General features: G+C 45.5%; 1 protein-coding gene across 1 annotated transcript in view; it reads left to right on the forward strand.

The window, feature by feature from the left end:
- DOCK5 (dedicator of cytokinesis 5) overlaps nucleotides 1-19,005 on the forward strand; it is a 799,955-nt gene that overhangs the window by 164,854 nt on the left and 616,096 nt on the right. The window contains exon 2 of the mRNA XM_069214140.1: nucleotides 15,057-15,140. Within this exon, the coding sequence (XP_069070241.1) occupies nucleotides 15,057-15,140 (84 nt within the window). The remainder of the gene's footprint in view (nucleotides 1-15,056; nucleotides 15,141-19,005) is intronic.

The following is a 19,005-nucleotide window of genomic DNA, read 5'->3' on the forward strand; positions in this document are numbered from 1 at the left end:
TATCTGTCCTTGGTGAACAGTAGCCTGCCATGAGCAGCGTAGTTCTGGGACAGCTCACAGGGCGCCCCTGTACCTTCATTGCAATTTCAGGCAGCTTGTGGTGCAGCAGGCAGCTGACCCGGTGCCCTGAGACCATTCCCCTAGCGGATGTTCTCTTCACAAATGTGGAGAAGGCACAGGGGTAGCTGCTAGTTGACTCCTAAAGTACACCTCCTTACTCTTATGGCAAGAAGGATGGAGGGGGCTCAACAACCCCTATGTTCAGGCAAGGTTGGGGCATACACCACCTTAGACCTTGGGGAAGGTGGCCGTGGGGAAAAAAAACACAACCCCCCACATTTGAGTGAGACACAGAAAAAAATAAACCACTAAAAGCTACCCTTAGTGAAAATCAAAACATAACGTCCTCAACACTCCAGTCATTCAAACGTTCCTCAATTCTATATATAAACACATACTAACAGATACTACAAAATTGAATACCACAAAAGTTTAGAATGTAATTATAAGGTTTTTATCCCACAATATAGTTAAAAAATCCTTACAATTAAATAAATCACAAAATTAAGAAAGATAATATAATACAAAATGGTTAGTCTTTCAGTACATACACCTCTACCTTTTGTGCCACGGGGTGTCCATGAATTTTAGTCAATAACGTGTAAGGACAGCCAGTGCCCGTAGGTCATGTCTTTTGGTTTCGTTCACATGTTTCTGTGGAATTAACTCCTTATATCCTCCTTCTTAGGGCTAATACATAAATTTCTCTTCCCCAAATTAAAATGAACTATTAGTTTTGTGATTTGTATGCGTCTTTCTACATATTTGTGTGATTTTACCATATTGTGGGATTAAAATCATATATATTTTTCTAAACTTTAGGGGTGGTCAATTTTGTTGCATCTGTGAGTATATGTTTAGGTATAGGTATTAGGAAAGTCTGAATGACTGTGGAGTGTCGGCGAGATTACGTTGTGATATTTACTGAGGGGAACATTTAGTAGTTTGGTTTGCACAGCCCTTTTCCTTTGGTTTGAGGCATCACTCTCTATTTTTGTTTGGAAGGCTCCAGTAAAATCCCACAAAAGTGTTCCCCGCATTCCTGCCATTGTCCAAGGCAAGTAAGTGAGTATATAAAAAACCCATCCCATGGGAATAGGGGTAATTACAGAGACATCCACCATTTTTTTCATTTATCCCATTGTACGCAGACATCTAGAAAGATAAAACAAGCATTTGCAATGCAATAGGTATCGCATTTGTGAGAGTTAGACCTAGTGGTGTTGTAAATTACAATGTATTTTACCCATGTGTTTTGGTTGGAAGTGCAGTGGATGTATGCCAGGTGCCACTGCAACTCTTCCAGGCTTATTGCTGCAGGAGAGGGGATACAACGAGGCCGCCAACTTGGGAGTGTTTTTGCTTCATTCCTACAAGCTGGCTGTAAATCCCTAGAGATGCAACCCTTCCTAGTGTGTTTACCTAAACCCGGGGAACGACATGGTCAAAAGAGTTATGAGCAAAGAAAAGGGGGCGGCCATATATTTCTGTGTGTTAAACTTTTAAAGGAATTATTCCTCTATATTGGCAATACCAGCCTAACCTTTAAAAACATCGTATACAAAGAAATTAACAGAAGAGGCAGTTTGACTGCAAAGGAATTATAGCGATGTTAAGAATGGCACCTACCTACTTTGCTGCCCTATGAAATGGCAGAACCTGTATTACGAAGCACTATATATAAAAAAGCAAGTTATTCCCACCAAGACTGCCCCAGCATGCACGAGGCAAAGAACCTTAGGGGATAGAATGTGGTGTAAGGGCCAGAGCTCCCAACTTAGGAGCTGGGGAACACAGTTTGAGTCTGAGTACGGGCTCAACATCCTGTTATTGTGGGCAAATCACTAAGGGCCTGATTACGACCTTGGCGGACGGGATAACTCCACCCCAAATGTGACGGATATCCCGTCCGCCATGTTACAAGTTTCACAGGATATAATGGAACTTTTAATATGGCAGGCGGGATATCAATTACATTTGGGATTGAGTTATCTCTTCCGCCAAAGTCGTAATTAGGCCCTTAATCTCCCTTTGCTACAAAATATGAATGTGTTCTTGTGTAATGTAACCAGTGCTCATGTAAAGCACTGGAATACCTTTGTATCAAGTTCGCACTAACTGAACTCTATTTGAAGATGCCCAATTTACATCCAAAGGCTAGATGCTTTTTGCTGTCAAGCTTGAGGCCGTGAAGTGCTTGAATGTGGAGTCACGACTCCGTTTTCTCAATTTTGGAGACAACACCTTAAGCCATTTTCTTGCCTAGAACTAATCTCTGTGCTTGGTTGGTGACCCTCCGGAGGTTATTAAAAGCAAATGCTATTGCCTAGTGTTAAGCTCTACTCAAGTCATTTCGTTAATGCACCCACTGCAAAGATCTTGACAGAATGAGAATGTCACAGATTACAATCCTGACATAACTTTTTCTCCTCTTCATCTCTGCCAGGTCGAGGCAAATGAATTATAGCGATTTTGTTAAGAATGGCACCTGCTTTGCAGCGCAATGAAATGGCAAAGCCTGTATTACAAAGCAGTATGTAAACAAAATGTGTTATTCCCAGACTGCCCCAACACACACCAGACAAAGAACTCAGGGGAAAGGATGTTGGGTAAGGGCCAGAGCTACCGACCTTGGAGCTGGGGAACACGGTTTGAGTCTCAGCACAGACTCAACATCCTGTGATTCTGGGCAAATCACTTAGGGGGTTATTCTAACTTTGGAGGAGGTGTTAATCCGTCCCAAAAGTGACGGAAAAGTGACGGATTTACCACCAGCCGTACTACGAGTCCATTATATCCTATGGAACTCGTAATACGGCTGGTGGTATATCCGTCACTTTACCGTCACTTTACCGTCACTTTTGGGACGGATTAACACTCCTCCAAAGTTAGAATAACCCCCTTAATCTCCCCTTGCTACAAAAAAAATATGTGTTCTTGTGTAATTTAATCGGTGCTCATGTAAAGTGTTGTAATACCTTTGTATTGAGCATGTGCTATATAAAACTGCAAAAAAAAAAAATGCTCCAATACCTTTGTGTCGCGTTTGCTTTACATAAAACTGCAAAAAAAAAAAAGACCCCGCAGACATCGCAAAGAAACAGCAAGATGCCCGAAATCAAGGAAGATAAATAAACACATACTGCCATGAGCGCGAAGCGGCGAGACAAAATAAAACAAATATGTATAGTTTGCCACACTAAGGTATCTGACCGATCGTGCAATAATCCATGTAACAGGATCAATCTTAAAGGTGGTTACAAAACTGCTTCAAGGCACGACAAACAAGAGCATATACCAACAACATCAAAGGATTTTCGAAAAGCAGGCCCAGGAAGAATTAAAGAGATGAGCGTGAGGTGGGCGTGGTTGAAGCCCACAGAATAGATTACAACATGTCGAGAAGAGGAGCGTTTGCATGCTGCTATGCTTGACTTACAAAGTATTCCCTCTGTTCTTAGGAGAGACGAAGGGAAGGAGAAAAGGCCAAAATTCTTAGGCATAGTTCGAGTCACATAATTTTAACAAATTTCAGTTTCCCAAGTCCTCCTTTGACCTCATTATTTTCCCCAAAATTAGGTCTTGCACAAACGACTCCCTTTTTCTCTGCCTTAACCACGCATGTGCTGAACAACGTATATGCATGGTTAATGCAGAGAAAAAGAGAGTGTATCGGGAGAGGACGCGGTCAAGTAAATGGGTCTGGGGCAGGGTTGGGGGTAGTTTTTAGGGGTGGGGGAGGTTGTCGTTTTTTTTTTTTTTTTTTTTTAGGGGTGGGGGTTGAGGTAATTTTGTTTTTAGGCTGGGGTAGTTTGTTTTTCATGGGTGGGGAGTCGGGGTAGTTTTGTTTTTAGGGGCGGGTGGTTTTATGTTTGGTGTGGGGTCGATGGTTTTTAGGGTGGGGGTTCAGGGAAGGTTTTAGGGCTCAGGGTGGGTGGGGCTATCGGGGTAATTGTTTTTAGGGTGCGGGTTGTGGTAGTTTTTAGGCGTGGAGAGGGGGGTCGCTCGTTTTGGTTTTTAGTGCAGGGGAGAGGGTGGGGTAATTTTGTTTTTAGGGGTGGGGGGTTTATTTTTAGGGGTAGGGGGTCGGTTGTCTTTAGCACACGTGTGGGGGCCGGGGAAGGTTTTAGGGCTCAGGGTGGGTGGGGGTATCGGGGTAGTTTGGTTTTTAGGGGCGGGGTAGGGAGGTCAGGGTAGTTTTGTTTTAAGGAATGTGGGTTGGGGTCGTTTTATTTTTAGGGGTGGGGGGTCAGAGTACTTTTGTTTTTAGGGCGCAGGTGGGGGGTCGGGTAGTTTTGTTATGAAGGGAAGGACTGGCAGTGAGGACAGGCCAGCGATCCCAACAGCAAACACCCCATTGGAGACAATCAGAGGTCCCGGGGCAAAACATACACCAGTGCTTGAAATCGCACCGGGCTGAGGGCACCAGGAGAAGCCTGGAAAGGGCTGAAAGGCGGCTTGAAAGAGGAGAGGGAGTTTCAGCACTCGAGGGGGAGGTGGGAGGGAGTGGATGTGCACCCCTCCAGGGACCCAACCCATGTCAACCAGTGTAGTAACCAACCGCAAAGAGATCAATAGAGCACCCCCGCAAGGACCCTGACAAAATGGGACACACCGAGGCCCACAAGCAACGCAAACAAATAGTTTGGACAAGTACACGGTTCTGCTTGCAACAACGGGATCGGTGAGGACTGCACCAGATCCTACAGGGGAAAGCCCAGGGAGTGGAGACTCCTCGCTGCGGGAAATCATGGATGCCATACAAGCTCTAAGGAACAACATTGAGCCAAAAATCGATGCGTCGACACTGGATGTTAACTTATTGTGTGCAAACCTTTGCAAGGTTACGGACAAGGTCGCCACAGCAGAAGTTCAGATCTATGGGCTGCAGATCTGTGGACTACAGGCCGTAAACAAACAACTAGAAAAACAAGTACAAGACCTGACAAAGAAACAGGCCGAGATGGAGATGAAGTTGGAGGACCAAGAGGGTAGGGCCCGTTGCAACATCAGGAACACTGGCATCCCAGAGGGCACTGTACAGAACTGTTCGTGGAAGACCTTGTCCTGAACAAATTGGGTCCTAAACGCCTGTCCAACTACTTTACAATCGAAGAGCACATAGAGTGCCGGCACGACCGCTTCTGACAAGGGCCGCCCCCAAACAATAATTGCTAGAGTGTTCAATTTCAGAGACCGCGGCACAATTCTTCAAACAGCCAGAGAAAGGGGGATGTGAAATGGGAAAACACATTGATCTGTTTCTTTCTGGACTTCACCCTTCAGGTCCAGAGGCAGAGATGCTACTTCGAGGAGGTCAAATGGGCCCTTCTGGCCAATGACATAAAATACATGGTGATCTTCCTGGCCAAACTAAAGGTAGTGCAAGATGGCAGGTCCTGGTTCTTCCAGACTCTGTAGGAAACAGGGGACTGGCTGGAGAGCTGACAGAAGACGGAACGGCGCGGCCCTAGGGTCCGTGAGCGGCAAGGTCGATTGAGAGAGAGGCAGACGCCGAGCCGCACCCTGACAAGTCTCATCCGGTCTAGTACAGAACACCAGGGCAGTCCAAATGCACGGGAAGGACTGTGGGACCGATCCATGCCTAGCCCAGAGGGTCTGGACTTAAGCCAAGCAACAGGAGGAAAGTTGGATTGAGCCCGAAGGGAAGTCGGGGCATTGGCCTGAAACCTCGAGACGAAACCAAATGTCGAACCCTGCCGTCAGTCTGGTCATACAGCAATTAAAGAACTGGGTCAGATAGGAGCTGGAGACTTGAGGCTGGCCGTCTGCTAAGGTTTGCCGACTGCACCCACAAATTGGTTTGCAGGGTTTGGGGCAACAGGCACTCTGCCAAGTTGTGAAACGGGGTGTTGGGGTCAAGTGGGGCAGGGCAGTAGAAAGGGGGGGAAGGGAGTCCAACAGGGGCCGCTAACAAGTTTACATGTATAGAGTGTGCATACAAAAGTTGAGATGGGGGAAACGGGGCTCCCAGAGGGCTCCCAGCCGCAGAGGCCGAGATCTGATGACTGGGGAGAGCATGATATAGCAACTAACCCGACGGCATACCATGGCTTGTAGTGTGTATAATGGACTGAGCATCTTGTCCTGGAATGTCAGTGGGCTGGGGATCAAAATTAAGAGGATGATAGTTCTACAACACCTCAGGCGAACAACACCAGACGCAGTCTTGTTGCAGGAGACTCACCTTAGAGGGAACAATTACAAGGCCCTCAACAGATGCGGATACACTCTGGTGGTCCACCCGGGATACTACTGGGATGCCAGGGGGGTGGGCATCCTGCTTAGGAAGACACTTCCATTCACACTAGTACGCTCCTGGGCAGATCCTATGGGCTGATTCACCACGGTCATGGGATAGTGGGAGGGGCTCACACTAAATATATGCTCAGTATACATCCCGCCGCGCCTGCACAAGGTGATGTTGCTGGAAATTGGAACTCAGATGCTGGAACTGCCAGCTGGGATCCTCATCATGGGGCGGGGGGGCACGACATGAATGCGGTGACAGATACAGAGGTGGACAGACAGACTAGTTCCCCCAGCGAAGGAGGACCACTGAAATAGTTTGTATAAGTGATGGGATTCGTGGACATCTGGAGGACGCTAAACACACATGAGAGGGCATATACATACTACTCTGCCACATATACACCCATAGTCAACACATAGGTCACTTTGGGGAGACCAGGCATGGGGCGCAAGGAATCTCGGACCACTCACCAGCTGTGCTAACACTAAAGGGACAGCAAAGTGACTATGCCACCATACCCAAATAGATCCATGGTACTTGAGGGACCCAGTAATAGAGGAGCTGCTACAGGAAGGAGCGGACCTCTACTTTAAAGAAAACGTGGGGTCGGTTTCCTCTAGTTGCGTGTTCCGGGAGGCATTTAAGGCGGTCCTTTCATAGGCATAAGAAAAAGGAGAACAAGTTACAAATTGTGGCTTTGGAGAGGGATGTAGGCGCGCCGAGCTACCTGGTAACAGGTCAAAAGAGCTCCGCCGGCATTTAATAGAGAAGCAAACTGAATTACGTGAGCTGGTGGAGGACGAGGCCAGGAAATATGCCCAGGTGACACAGAGGTTATATGATATTGGAGATAAGGCAAGCAAACTGCTAGCGTGGCTAGACAACAGAGACCAAAATCAAAAACGGGTATGTGAGATAGTGGACCAGTTGGCTGGGTCCAAACGGTCAAGCCCAGAAATAGCCAAGGGTTTCGCCTGCTACTATGAGAAGCTATACTCCACAAAGACCCTACTGACAGATGACAACTGTGATGACTTGCTCAAAGACGTGGCCCTGCTGTCCCTAACAGAGGTAGAAAGGGAGTCACTGGAGGGAGAACTGACAGCCAAGGAGGTAAGACAGGCAATCAGAGCCCTACAGGCGGGAAAGGCAGCAGGCCCAAACGGGCTCCCAGTGGAGCCTCATAAGGGACTGAAAAGCAGGGTGGCCCCACATCTAACAAAAATTTATCACAAGACTCTTTATACGCAGCAACTGCCGGAAGACCAGAGGACGGCAACTATAGTGGTCTTTCTTAAGGAGGAGAAACCGGCAACACAATGCGCATCATATAGGCCCATATTCCTGCTGAATGTGGAGGCAAAGGTATTGGCCAATGTGCTGGCTACCCGGCTGCAAACGGTGATCACCTCATAGTACATCCCGATCAATCAGGTTTTTATGCCCAGAAGAAGCACCGGGCTTAACATCTGTGGACTGTACGGAGTGCTGCACATGACACAGGCGCTGTCCGGGCAGCCTTGTTGGCCCTAGAAGCAAGGAAAGCATTTGACAGTCTAGAACGGGGATATATGTTTTCCACACTTCCCAGACTGGGATTGGGCCCACGATTTTGTACCTGAGTTAGGCTGCTGTACCAGAAACCACTGATGAGGGTGAAAGTAAATGGTGTGAATTCCCGCACGTTTCAACTGCATAGTGGCACAAGGGAGGGATGCCTGCTCTCCCCTATGCTATTTGCATTGGCCCTAGACCCGCTCGCAGCCTTGATCTGGCAGGACCCATTGGTCTGGGTAATACCAGGTGGGGTGTTGGAAGGAGCGTATCTCTCTATAGGTGGGTGACATCTCACTATACATCACGGATCCGGCTCGCTCCATAGACAGGCTACTACAAATCTTCTGAACCTTCGCAGATTACTCCGGGTACAATATTAACTGGGACAAAACCCTACTGTACCCCCTTGTGGGGGGGCAACTCCGATGCCTCCCCGGGCAGACATTCCGGTGGCACCCGATGGCTTCAAATACCGATGGGATTTACATTACCAGGGACCTGCAAGAATTCCTCCGAGCGAACTTGACCCCACAGGTGGAAAGGCTAGAGAGAGATGTAGAACATTGGCAACAACTACCATTGACACTAATGGGTAGGGCAGCCTTGTACAAGATGATGACATTGCCCTGCTTGCTACACGGGTTTCAGAACACCCTGGTTGCGATCCGTAACGGGGCCTTTCAAAAAATTTACCAGGCTCTTAGATCGCTGTTGTTTTGGGGGGGGGTCCCCCCGTATAGTGCTGAGGAAGCTTCAGAGGGGGGTTTATGAGGGAGGACTGGCCATTCCCGGTGCTAGGATGTACTACTGGGTTACCCAGCTAGTGGTGATCAACGAATGGGCCTTCACAGGACCCGAGGAGCCAGCCTATAGGGTCAATAGGGCAGCAATGGGGGGGCCTCGGGCTCTGAGAAAGTCCTAAATAGCCGGCGGAGGGCCCGGGACCTACCGACTCACATCCTAACTGTGGTGCGAGCATGGAGAGAGGAAAGTCGCCACCTCGGGGAGGGGGAGATGCTGTTGGCTCTTGTCCCACTCTGGACGGGCGACTTTCTAAAGGAAGTGTGTGCGCTGCGTGGGTTCTCAAGATGAACCTTGATTGGGATACAATACCTGGGAGACGTATGGAGAAACAATGCTATGATATCTTTTGAGGACCTACAGACCAAGTTTACCTTACAGGATGCAGAAAGATATAGATACTTGTGACTGAACCATGCGCTGCGTAGCCACATACATGTGGGGTAACAAATCCAAGACACTATGCTTCTTGAAGACAGGATCCTCACAGAACCGCTGCCGGAACAGGCAATCTCAATAATTTATAGGAAACTGTCCAACAACTCCCCCCATCCAAACGAACAACTGCAGGTGACATAGGAGGAGGACGTAGGTCCCATGGATGAGGATGATTTGGCTGACGTGTTGAAAAGCGCTAGAAAAATTGCAATTCGAATCCGCTTTAGATTGGTGCAACTTGGATACTGCACAGGTCCTATCTCTCCAGGGTGTGATTGCAGCGGATGGGGCGCACCCAGTCAGATCTCTATGTGAGAGGGTGTGAGATACCGGGTACATTCTATCACATACTATGGTCCTGAACACAGATACAGATGTTTTGGTGGGAAGTGGTGGATGAGATGTCACGGTTGGTGGGAGGCCTAGTACTGATAGACCCTAGGTGGTTGCTCTTATCGATTCCAGGAGAAACTGTGGAAAAAATCCCAATTGGTATGGCTGAGGTTGGCAGCAGGAGTGGCCAAGAGGAATGTGGCCAGGGCATGGGGTGCTCACCATCAACCAAGGGGGGTGGATTGGGTGGCAGATATGGACTGGTGCTGTGGGTCCGAGCGAGTGGTCTACAAAAGTAGGGGATGTCCAGCGAAATGGGACAAGATATGGGGACAATGGACCGCAACTCAGGGCACATGAGTAGGAGGAGGTTGCTGGAAAAGGGGGGATGGCCGTAAGTGAGGTAGAGATTGGACTTTTCAGCCTTGGCGAGAGGAGGAAAGGTAGAAGTGTGCTAGAAAGGATCTGTGGGCAAAAAGTCCTGGAAAGATTCCGTACTCCGTCACACCCGTACACTAACTATCATGTCAAATTTCCATTGTTTACATTTATTGTATGCCACGCGGTGTTAAATAAAAAGATTTTTTTTTAATAAAAATGGGATGCAGTGGAAAGTAGAATGGATGCAGGATAGGTGCGACATGCCAGGACCTAGTGACCCCTTTAGACAATAGCATGCTGATCTATGGAAGTGAAGGCTTGCTTCGGAGAGTGTCTGGCTATGTTTTTAGTACACAGTGGATAGTGTAATCCTCAAGTATGTAAGTGCTAATTAGAGACTTAAATTGTTGGTGGGTCATACTGGAAGTAGTGCTAGGTAAAAGCAAATACATAGAATATCCAGATCTTTTGATTTTAGGGAACCTAAGACAGGTCTTCACAGATTTCCGCTCTGAGAATCTTTTTGTCCCACAATAATGTCATTTCTATCTAGGTTTATAGACAGTAGACTAAAATTAATTTTGGGAAGATATATAGATTTGTGAACTGTCATTGAAGAGATAGCAAAGTCAGTTGAATCTGGTTGGAATAGTGTTATTCGTGATGCAGGCTGTATTTTTTTCGACTGTGTTTGGATCTTATGTAACCCAGCTATAAACAATCTTGTGGCTACTGTGTTGATTTAGCTAAGCTTGAACAATGCAATCGAGTTAGTGCCCCTCATGGAAACGTTAAATACACTTAAAATGATGAATCTTGTTTATGAAAACTGTAGTAGCTGATCCCCCATCTTTATTGTGCACTGAGGTGGCTAAGGTGACAAGTGTCATTGTACTTTTTGATTCTCCTGGCAACTTTCGTGGTAGGGGGAAATGCTGCAACAGGAACCATATTGAGTTCGTGGAGTGGTTTGAGGTACCTAGTAAACGGTTAGAGCATTTTCATTTTTGAAAGGGCACCTTGGTCTTGGCAGAGCTTCCGTTTCAGTCGAAGTTCTAAAATTATTTGGCCATAATGTTTGCATTCCTTCTCCTTTTTTGAAAACCTAAATGCTTCCTTGCCTAAACGGTTGTGGACTAAATGACTTCCATTGCAAGAAATTGAAACTCAATGGTTGATTCGCCTACCAGGCAGATTCCTGATTTATATTTTTTTGTTCCAACTCTAAGTTCAGACCAGCCAGTGGAAATTGTTGGGCGGCACATGTGAAAAGGCAGTGGCAGTAGAGCCTCGAGGACACAAAAGATGAAAGCAAAAATTGGCATATGTGTCAGCCCTTTGTCTTTGTAAGTGCTTGTTTTGTTTTAGCAATGTTTTTGCAACACTGTTGTTGGAGAACCTGCTGGGTCCCCATTGATCTAAAAATAGAGATCCTAAAAGCAAAAAATAGTACCACAAAGTACACATTGCCGTAGTATTTGCTGGATCTTTAGGAAAATACTATGATAGCGTTCTCCCCTTTCACAAGGGGCACACCACAGCCACTCACATGGAGCTTAACCATGGACGGAAGTGGAGTAACCCACCCGTCACTTGCTGTATGCTGTAGTGAGCTGAAGACGAATGTGAATGACACAATAACAGACCAATGGGTCAAGAGAGCTGTTTAAAAGCCCATTTAAGAAAGTCTGCTATACATGTAATTTTAGTAATCCCACAAGATCTTGGCTAAAACCGGACCTAAAAATAACAAATGCAAGTCTGCCAGATTAAGAATGGTAATGTGTGTATAAATATGATATTTGAAAGTACAAAGCACGTTATTGAAATCTTCAACTGGTTGCTGATATTTCAAGAGGTTTTTTTCCGTTTTGAACTAAAATCGTAGAAAGGGATGTGACAGGTGCACAGTGTGGTTTGCCATTTCAACTGCTTGGGCCTATATGACATTAGTGACGTGATGAATGAAGTCACGTGACGGTAAGTGTTTGTGACGCAGCAGGAGTCCGCAGCGTTACCAAGGCTACAAACGTGGGCAACGAGTGAGGTCTTATGGTGTATATTCAGTGCGATGAGATGGGAGTTTGAGGTGCACATGGAGTTGAGTTCGTCTGGGCCCTGCTGTTGTCCTCTTTCAAATCGAAACTTTCCGGAACGGCAATGAACTGCAACCAGCTACAGGTAGCCAGTGATTTAAACTTAGTGAGAGGGAAGTAGGGTGGTCGACACGTTCGAGGCTGGTACACGGTGTCAGTATAGAATTCCTTGTTATCTCAAAGACATACTTATGAAAGTAACTTTGCCTAGAAGGGAATCTCAATTTTATTGCACGTTTCCAGTATGGGGATTGACAAAGGCAGAAATTAGTCCATTTCCTAAGAGGTGGATGACTCTAGGCCGGTAGGGCTTGTAGCAGAGGATGTCGCATGCGAGATGTTGCTCAATATGCAGCTGACGCTGCCCCAGCTCTCACGGCCTACTTGGAAATAGAAGCCCGTCGAGTTAAGAACAATGCTTCCCGTAGGTCAAGTGTTAAAATCCCTTCAAACCCGACCTAGCCTTCCACTCTCTGATGAATGGTGTAACATCTAGTTAAGAAACGGCAAAACACGCGTCATTTCATTTGCAGTGCCCCATGGCACTGCAAATGAAATGACGCGTGTTTTGCCGCAGCAATACGTAAGGTCACGAGCGCTACAAGATAACACATCCACGTTGTGTTTTTTGCAGTTTTCTATTGCGCGAACTCGAAGGTATTGGAGTTATTTCTAAGAGCACCAGTTACTTTACACAAGGTCACATATTTATTTCAGACAGGGGGGTTTGAGTGATTTGCCCAGAGCCGAAGCCGAGACTCGTACCTGCTTCCCTAGTTCCAAAGCCGGCAGTCTGGCTGTAATGCCACATCCACTTTAACTCTGCCCTTTCTCGGTGTTTCCCTTGAATGGATGGATGCTATTTGGTTTACACACTCCGAGTGCCTTTCCCGTTCCGTCATCCTGTTTAAATTCGTTTAAGGGATTATAACCATCCCGTGGAGTGTCACAATAGAGCGCCTCTTGTTTCTTTTGCATTGAACGGGTTTCCTTGTCACGCGCGCTTCCCTGCGGCAACGCCGGTGTTTGTATTGGCTCTCATTCCGGAAGCAATACGCGGCCGGTTTGCTTACAGTAAACGCTGCTCAGTGCGTGATTACTGCTCACTCACTTCCTTATTTAGTCACCAGAGCTTTTTGACAAGAATTGCTGTACCTCGTGTAACTGTAGTCCTAAATGTCAATTAATATTAGGGCATGGTTTATCACTCGCATTTTTGTAGTACTTATTCTGGCATATGTGTGGCCAGGCATTAGCTTTGTTTTGGCATTTTTGTCGTTAGGTGGAGGATTGGAAATTATGTCGGAGGAACCAGGACAGTATACTCGGACACTTAAGGAAGTCGTAAAATGTTTTAATTTGGAGGCAGAGCAATATTCCTTCCTACTAGCGCCACTGATTAGGATAGTCAGGCAGACCGGGTTTGTTGGGACTGTCCCTCTTTTCTACCCTCAGTTCCACCAAATTCTCAATGCATTCGCCACATGGCCCAGTGGAAGGTCGACTGACCACAGAGGGAGGCAAGTTCTCGTGTGTTCCAGCCCAAAATTAGGTGGCAGCCGGTGCAGAAAGCAATTCAGTTAATATAGATGGCTCGATGCTTAAAAGTTTGATTTTATTCCCATTATTGCCTCGTTGTCTGTACCCTCTGTGGTGTTTGGCTCTGTCAATTAAATTATTCTATGTCCTTCGGGGGATACAATATTGTAGTCCTTCTTCTGTTTGTGGAATGTCTCGAGTTTGGTTTTCAAAATATGGTCACTCTTCCATGCATTTCCGTCACCTACCAGCCTTTCAACCCACCTGCCATCCTTCGGTGTGCCTAGTTTAACACTCAAGCAAGAGTTGCAGTGCCTCTCTGCCTCCTCGTCTGCCCTGTTTGTTACCAAAATAATGTCCAATATTAGCATGTCTTCTTTCACGTATTTTTGCCAAACTTCAAGCCCCCTTTTTGCGATCAACAAATAAGAACTATAATTAAGAAATGTCACCTACTTAACTCCATGAACAAGACAAGGTTGAGAAAGAAAGAAACGATCATTAGTGAAGCCTGAAAGTTTTGGCTCTGTCAGTACTTTATTTATTTGCCCCCTCCGAATGCATGCTTCAGCATGAATGCCTATGCATGGCCAGAAATTTAGAAATTGTTTTTCTGTTTAAAAAAATCAAGATAGCAACACCTCTAGTGATGCATGATAGGCATTTTTGATAAAACACACAAAAGGTGATGAAAGAAAGCTTGCAATAAGCTTAACCAATGGGAGTTGTTCGTGGTAGCATTCCAACTTATTGTTCTTTTGCCTTCCATGGCACCTTTTTTTAGACCCAGCCATATGCAAATCAGCCTTGCCCTGCTGCAATCTGAGCAATTCATCCTGAACTGCCAGGTCTTCCTTGAACAGGAGTACAAGAACCCCAAGACCTGAGCTTACAGTCTGACAAGGTTGGAGCATGATCAAAACTGATGTGCTTATGGCTATGTCCAAATTGAGGTGGCACAGTGGGCAAAATAATGTTGACTGCTGCTGAGGTTCAAAAATTTATTTGGAAGAGATTCATCCTTAGGTTAGGTAAATTCACAATACAGTGCTGCGTGATACGGTAGTGGACTGGAGCCACACACTGTCACAGGTAGAAACATGTCAGGTTGCAAAGTCCAGATGTAATTAATTTTAAACTTCACAGGAGAAGCAAAACGCAATATTCTACCAAGATTTTTAATGCAGTAGCTGCTACAGTCTTAATCAATATTTAATACCACTTAAATGGTGAACTTGCTGAAGCTTAGGCGCAGGATGGAGTTGCTAGCCGAGGATGACACAATTTGCTTGAGTGAAGAAGTCTGGAGTAGAAGAACTCAGGTTTGATTGTTTCTCAACCTTTATCATATCTAACAATATATATTCCAACAAATACAAATCAAGGGAAGAATAGGACTAGGTAGTTCTTTAACATCTGGACGGAAAAGCCCTCAAAACCTTTTGAGACTGAGATCTGAACTGTAAAAAGATTTAATTCAGTGTGGCTGAGATCTAAGTGGACTTTATACACTAGAAGAACTTGTTGTGGGCCTTCACAGCTCTGCTAATTTTGTATTCTTGTCTCTTCATTTTCAGCAATCTACAATTTTGATGCCACAGAAGACGTTCAGCTTTCCTTGCAGGTTGGAGACACCGTTCACATTTTGGAGATGTATGAAGGTGAGTCTGGGTCCGCCTATATCGTGCTAATGGGCGGAGGATATCATAGATTTCTGCTCATGAGTGAATTTATCTGAAGTGATGAAACCAGAGTAAATCCTGTAGACAAATGGCGGGGGTCTGGCACCTTAAGGAAAAAAGATGGTAATGGGCATAATAGATTGCTTCTCATACTCTATGAGGTCTGTGGCAAAAAGCCGAACCACCTTGGACATAAGTAGAGGAATATTTCATTTACTTTTTTTATGCACTGAGACCTAGTTAGTATTAGTCAACACACTCAGAGCAACTCAAAGCCTGAGGAAATGTAAATGGTTGATAAACTAGTTCTGTATTTGATGTGTTTTAGTAAATATTCGCAGCAAACCCTGAGGACTTGCGAAGGGGGGTGGATTAACAATAGTAGTTTATGATGCAGCAAGTATACATTCAGAAGAGCTAGCATACGTCTTTATACAGCGCTTAGAAATGACAGAAGTGAGATATGCTGCACTTTTTAAACAGCAATGTTTTAAAAAATTCTGAAAGAAGACACAAAGTCCTCGTAGACAATCCTATTTACAGTTTCCTGAAGTTTGACTGTAGGAGTCTCAAAGGTGCATTGTGAATGGAGTCATCTTATACCAAGGTGCAAGACGACCTATTGCCACTTTCATATGGCAGTGAGAAGCACGCCTTGTAGTGCCTTGTATAGAAAGAATGGGGGTTTGAACTAGGGCGCTCTTCTTGGCTGGCAGCCAGTGCAAAGATTTCTTTGTTGGATGGGTGCACTCAGTTCGTTTTAGCTCACGGGCTTGCTTCTTTTAGCCCGCTCTGAAAGTCCCACAGTGTGTTAACTGAGGCGTAAGTATCACGAATGCCTTGCTTGCCCTTTAGCACCACTGGCTCTGTCTTTGTTACCCTTGGACGTCGTGAAGGTTAGCAGCAGGAACAGAAAGTAAATGTGGTATCTGGAGTTTGTTTACACTTTGTAGTTTTGACATCTTACCGTACCACTAGCGCAGTGCTCTAAACGGGTAGGTACTGTCCAGTACTGAGCACCTGCAGTTCTCTAATTGGAAGGGGAGACGTCCTGCACTTCTCAGCACTGTTGCAATACAATGGGAGCATACCGGCACTTCTCAGGAGCAAACAGGGTACTCTAAATAGTGAGTACCTGCACTTCTATATTTCCATTTAAAGCACTGCATTATCCCTTCAGCATAATCCAGGACGCTATTGAGTGGACGAAGATGGAACATGGGGTCAAGCCTGTGATGTCATTAGAAGTCAGAAGGTGCTTCATGTTTCATCCGCTTCTCCTGGCATTTTGGTGAAATGACAGCCATGGTTTGAGGGACACATTGCAGCAGTCAATTCAAAGGACATTATATCCATTGTGCGTATTGCAGGCAGTGACAAAAAGTGTGGAGCTGATATTTATCCATTACTGGCATATTATTAATTATATAGGAATGGGCTGGGCCAAAAACATGCCTGTTATTGGCTCATAGTACCCCATCATACATAATTTGGCACAAGAGGGATCAAAAGCATTCGCTTATTGATGAATATATATATATATATATGTGAGCGGAGTGCCTCTAATGTTACTGCAATATGGAGGCCGACCTCTCATAGAAAGGAAGTTGGATAGGAGCGTGGCTTGTATATACACAAAGGTGATCCCCAGACAGTCAGGCGTATGAGGTGAATCATGACTCTAATATGGCTATGGGATATGATTATGTTTTCAGCATAGGGGCTTCATATAGCTGAGGTATAGTGTGAATAAACTGCAAGGTGAGGTATTTAGGTCATGATGATCAAAAGGCCTCGATTAACCACATGGGGGTTTCTTGTGCGCACACGTCAAGAGGGCACAGTGTTATGCTGCTACTTTAAAACCTTCATTAAAAAGGGCTGTGGCAAAGGTGTTGATTCACCAAGTTCCCAGCATAGCAGAACTGATACAAAGCACCATTTGCCCCTCATTGGCATGACCGTGTAGACCCAATGTCCCACTCTTGCCTCCACACTGGCTTCCAGTTTGTGGCTGAGTCACTAAGGGAAGGAAAAGCAGTGGACATGACAGGAAATAAAGAGGGTTCTTTGAGCTCTGTTTTTTTCTGCTCCTGCTTCTACCTCCTCGGACCAAGGGAACATGTACAGAAAAGGATTAAACTGTGGCTACCAAAGAGCAAGCTAGCGGTAGCAGCTGCTATTACAATTATTGTTGATGGTGTTTGTGAAATGGGACTAGAGAAGACATTTTACTACTACACTTGGGCCTTCATAGTCATGCTTCATTTAGAACAATTTGTTTGTTGTCAATACATGAAAAAGAATAGAGCATATGGAAAAGGTGATTGCAACTGATCTGTGGCCAGTAAAGCTCTCACAGCTGAAACAGCAAATAGTTCAGATGTCACAGGGTGCTACCGCAGAAACTGTCTTCTACCTGTTTCCTCTTCCTATCACTTCTTATTCTGACAAATGCTGCTTTTTAATTCAGGATTGATAGCACGATCATTGCCATACCCTTTGTGATAACCAGAAAAAGAGCAAGAGGGGAACTTTGGCTCTGCCCACATTTGTTTTTTGGTTTCCTTGAGTATAAATGTGATTGGGGAGTTGAAAAAGTACTTGTTGCACTGCTATTGACTTCTAAGGGCCTTTCTATCACCTAGGACAGGGTTCTGCAAAGTCAGCCCTGGAGAGCCGGGTCCATGCCAGATTTTTAGCATATCCACATTTAGAAACAAGATGTTTCAGAAATCTACATTTTTCTAAATGTGGATATGCTAAAAAACTGGCATGGACCTGGCTCTCCAGGACCGACTTTGCAGAACCCTGACCTAGGAGAGCCACCTCTTTCAAACGTTACGACGCAGTGACATGCAGGGGGAAACTATACTATACCTTTTGAGTTAAACCTCAGGACCAGTAGTCCACCGGTGATGTTATGTTGCACTCTTGATTGGTGTGAGAGAAACAGAAGTGTCGGAGCCAGTGCACAGGTGGCAAAGTCTGTTATCAGAAGTGGTGGCCTGTTCACAGACAGCCATTATTTGCCTCTTGTTGCTTTGAGCAGACCTTGCAGCTGGCGGTCATTTTGCATACACCTTAGGTGCTACCCTTGCAGCTTCTTTACTTAAGTAGATTCATTCGCTCTCAGTATAGTGTCCTAAAAAGTCTAATCCCATGTTTCCTTTAAAGTCTCTTCAAATTCACTTTTCAACATAGCAAAATAAATTGGGACTGACAGGAGGCTCACGCTGGTTAGAGTTTAGGCCACGGTTGAAGGAGTACTCGGGCAAGGAATCAGTACTTATCAGAAACCCCAAGCTTACATTAGAATGCATTGCTTTAGAGATCTCGTCACATAGGGTTACAGGTGGAAATCGGTCATTTGTTTTTTCTTTTGGTTTTTGATGGTGAGTCCGACTGTCAAAATCAGGAACTTGAGAGCGCGGCGTGTTTCTCCGGTTTCAAAATATAACTAACGCATTCTACCTGCCTTTCTGATGGTATTGCTTGTATTGAATGTCCACACTATCTTGTGTTTTCTCTCATTTATAAGACAGTCAGGACGGAGGCATTATTTCTGTTGCACATTGCCCTGATTGTTTTTACTTGATTTTTCTCCCCTTAGCATTTTTGTAGTAAGAGGAAGATTCTGTTTTGAAATGTGTTTTCTGATCCGTGGCAATTAAGAACTAGAAGTATGCACAGTTGCATGAAGATTCTTAGGGGCTCGTCTAAGTGTCGAACATACCTGACTTTGTTGGCACTCTGTGTGGAGGTTGACAGTCGGCAGCTAAGAAAGAAGTAGCAGATTTCGAGGTTTCCCCACCAGTCGTTTTGTGATAACAGCGTGTTGGGT

The sequence above is a fragment of the Pleurodeles waltl genome, chromosome 11 (genome assembly GCF_031143425.1).
Source record: "Pleurodeles waltl isolate 20211129_DDA chromosome 11, aPleWal1.hap1.20221129, whole genome shotgun sequence".
Taxonomy (NCBI): domain Eukaryota; kingdom Metazoa; phylum Chordata; class Amphibia; order Caudata; family Salamandridae; genus Pleurodeles; species Pleurodeles waltl.